The sequence below is a fragment of the Eurypyga helias genome, unplaced genomic scaffold (genome assembly GCF_000690775.1).
Source record: "Eurypyga helias isolate BGI_N326 unplaced genomic scaffold, ASM69077v1 scaffold49619, whole genome shotgun sequence".
NCBI lineage: Eukaryota > Metazoa > Chordata > Aves > Eurypygiformes > Eurypygidae > Eurypyga > Eurypyga helias.
Window position 1 is genome coordinate 187 of NW_010275014.1, and position 3,825 is coordinate 4,011.

The window sequence follows — 3,825 nt, forward strand, 5'->3', positions numbered from 1 at the left end:
ACTATATGATCTCCAAGGGTCCCTTCCAACCCCGAACATTCTGTGATTGTACACTGAAATATTTTATACACAGGAAACCCTTAAGCAAAATACTGTCAAAACTAAGGTTGCCAAGTGCCAATATGGTAGCAGAAAAATACGACAAGCCACTGAGTAGAATCTGTAACGCTCGTTTAACTAGCATTAAACCACCAGAAAAGCCAGTCTCCGTTTTCTGTATTAACTGCTACCTTTGGGTGACCTTAGGTATTTTCAGCCAAACATAATTCCATCTTTTGTCAAAAGTAAGCTGGGGAAAAGTACATTTCAGTGCTTAACCAATTCCTGAATTCCTTCCTGCATGTGCTCTGAGAAACTTGATCTAGAACAGCCATGCAGGGTTTTTCTTCCTCATTTTCCTAAGAACGTACTTAAATGCCTCTGACACGGGAAGAATAATTTGCAGCACTTCAGTTTAACTGAAGTTAGTTTAAAAAATGCCTGGATTCTGCTACTGTAGTTTTCAGTTCCCGACTAATTGGGAAGCAACATGCCTGTTCACAGAACGCCCTGTACTGCAGGGACGCATAAATCCACAGCAGACTGCGGTTAAGCGGGACAGACGCGCTGTGTCCTCCTTTCCAAAGGCTGAGCCACAACCAGTGCGTACTCTGTCTGACACTCGCCTCAGCCGTGCCAGCTTCACTCTCTCACCTTATGCCTTTGTCAGGATCTAGTTCTGAGAGCTATGCATGTCCCATGCAAACACACCTCCATGCCAACACTCCCAAGTCTTTCTTTTATGGGTTTGGATTCCAGGAAATCCTCTGTAAAAGGCCAGTTCCCTTAAGGTGAGGCAGTTTTGGCAAAACTGCAATTTAAAAACTGTTTATTTAAAAAAACTAATCAAAATAACAAAAATAAGTACAAAGTGCTACTATTTAATGCAATTCTCACTCCGCTGCCCCGAGATGATGTTAATGCAATACAATTTGCTAGAGCTGCACTATTCTCAAAGGCTTTATTTTTAGTAGGGAAAAAAAATTTGCATACACATGTTTTCAGAAGACTGTAAACCAGAACAATGCTCTGAAAAATTAAATAAGCATAATTACATTTATAGATACATAGGGATTTGGGTTTGTACACATTTTAATGATTCATCTGCAAAAACATCTAGAAGTTGGTCAAAAAAAAAGCAGGAATACAGAATTTTTTCTTCAGCTTTGTTTGACTTCTGAAGAAACTACACAGACTTGTGCAATATCATCATACTCGTATGTTCTCTTCAAAAATGTGTCCGTCAGTCTTAAGCCAGAGACACTCTAGAAAGGGAAAACATTTACAAGCTTAGTAATTCTTTCTAATAACAACTCTTGCAGGACAGCTGTTTTACAACCAAACTATGCTGCACAGACTTACTTGCAATCCCTGTACGGAAGACAACAATGTAAGTGCAAGATGGAGGGATGAACTCGGGTGCAGCTTCCCAAGCTGCCTTCCTGAAACTCCACACCAGTGTATGGAATTAGTATTGCACATTTCTAAAACCAGATCCATCGTCCTTTCACTGCTGGAGGAAAGCAAAAAGACAAGAATAAACCTGTGGGCTTTTTCTAAGCATTCAAGGACTGCAGACACGTAAAACCGTTATTATTATCCAGGTCACTATTAATCAGGTGTTATATATATAAGGCAGCAAGAAAGATTTACTGTGATGCATGGTAATTAAGTGGCATACAGCTCTGTCCGACGGGACTGTTCTATCACGCGCGTCGCAATACCCGACAGCACACATAACACGTGCTCCATCCAAAACGTGAGCCAAGATCTTCATGAGAAGAGTCTGTGGAGCAGACACATGCTTGAGTCCCTGGCTTCCACACCTACTCAGGATTACTTTAAATGTCATGCTTGCAAACCCTTTCATGAAGGGCTGCCGCAGATCCCAGCACACAGAGAAGTCAAGTCACTACACGGATAAAGATGCACAGAAGACTACAGAGGACCGTGTTTAGCAGGCATCCTAGCAGTGGTGCAAAACCAGTGTTAAAGTCAGACTGGATAACAGAATTAACAAACTGCATTGTTTAATTTGATAAAGTTACCTATAATTAAACAAGCCCTATACACACATTCATTTTGTTATTACAAGAACTACGATGATCTGTGATTAAGTTTGGGGTGCAGTCTTCAGTTCCATGGAATCCCGCTACACATTTTTGGCAGTTTCCTGGTTCAAACAGTCTTAACAGATCAGGATTAAAGTTTGTTTGTGGGGTTTTTTTTTTTGGTTTGTTTTAAATCGTTAGAATCCAAAAGATGTGTTTCAAGTAATAGACCAGTAGTTTTCTGTTGCTACAACTCATAGTAAAAACCAGCTTTCAGTTGTTTCAGGAGAAGGTATCGAAGCGTGAAACAAAGGCAGCCACAACTTACCCACTCGGGGAAAAGCTCAAGAATCACATGACATCATTACCTGCAATTTGTTATTTTACATGTGATGTCAAAAGGTTCTTCCAAATTCACTGTGTCTGGTATTGTCTCCAAAGAAAGCCTCACATCGCCGTAGCCAGGAGCCTGAGAAGGTAGAAGAATGCATATTCTCAGGCGCTGGATAGTAAAGTTGAAAACTGGAGGAGTAAAAGCTTCATTTAGGGCAACAAGCTTAGAATAAGAGAAATTTAAAGAAAGAAGATAGACTCTCTGTGCTTTTGACTTTTACCCACATCACAGCAGTGCTCTGTCCAACTACCAATTATGGCCTTCTTGACACATTTAAAAATTCATTAGACAAGGATGATTCTGTGCAGTTTATTTATTGGAAATGATACACACTTTATTACTAAGTTTTTCAGATAGTTCACATCCTTGGCATCTGAATACCCTTATACAGTTCCTGAGAAGATCAGCTTTATTCTACAACCTCTCTGTCAGACACATAACATACTCTGTGGACAATGTTTTCCCACATAAACCCACCACTGTTCCACATCCTAAGAAATAAGAGATTGTTCATTCTCCTTGCCATTTCAGTCCTCCAAGCCTCTGCCAAAATAATTGTCATCGGCTAGAAAGGCACATGATACAAACACTTGTCAATTATCCCATGCCATCAGGAGCTGAACACATTTCATACGGTCTGTGAACATACCCATGACAGTCTCATAGTTACCACTAACCAGGGCTGGTTGGAGATGGTAACCTGCAGATAAAAGGCTTTAGATTTTCAATCCCCACAAATGAGAGATAGTAAGGAAAAAAAAAAAACAAGGGAAAAATTTGTCCTGCCTGACAAGCCTTAGTCATCGCACGTGTTCCAATAATGCTGATACAAGGATGCTGTAGTAAAAGTTAAATTTACAGCTTGATTAAAACATATTCCTTAAGAGGTTCACAAAAGCAGTCACTAGCAGGTTGGCAACAGGTTTTAGCCATGTGCAGTGCATTACAGAGCGAAGACAGATGACACTTTAGAAGGGGCATTAAAAAGGACATTGGAGTGAGCACAGGGATGTCAAACTGATGGAGATTTCAGACCAGCTGAGCAACCTACGTTTGGAAACTTTCAAGAAAGGGAAGTTATTATCCAGCACAAAACCCCCACATTTTCATAGAATCACAGAACGGTTAGGGTTGGAAGGGACCTTAAAGATCATCTAGTTCCAACCCCCCTGCCGTGGGCAGGGACACCTTCCACTAGACCAGGTTGCTCAAAGCCTCATCCAGCCTGGCCTTGAACACTTCCAGGGATGGGGCATCCACAGCTTCTCTGGGCAACCTGCTCCAGTGCCTCACCACCATCTCCAGGAAGAATTTTCAGCTGTATTAAGTGACAAGAAGAAA

At 41.0% G+C, this 3,825-nt stretch overlaps 1 protein-coding gene across 4 annotated transcripts in view; it reads right to left on the reverse strand.

Moving 5' to 3' along the window:
* Positions 1 to 1,121: 1,121 nt before the first annotated feature.
* The window catches only part of TRAPPC13 (trafficking protein particle complex 13), a 23,869-nt gene continuing 21,165 nt past the window's right edge, over positions 1,122 to 3,825 (reverse strand). For 2 of the 4 annotated variants that reach the window (XM_010159960.1, XM_010159957.1), the window contains 3 exons: positions 2,459 to 2,559; positions 1,402 to 1,549; positions 1,122 to 1,304 (listed from right to left, as the gene is read on the reverse strand). In XM_010159960.1, the coding sequence (XP_010158262.1) occupies positions 1,200 to 1,304; positions 1,402 to 1,549; positions 2,459 to 2,559 (354 nt within the window). In that variant the 3' untranslated portion in view covers positions 1,122 to 1,199. Of the gene's footprint in view, positions 1,305 to 1,401; positions 1,553 to 2,458; positions 2,560 to 3,825 lie in introns of all 4 variants that reach the window. The other 2 variants (XM_010159959.1, XM_010159956.1) reach the window with 1 other exon arrangement.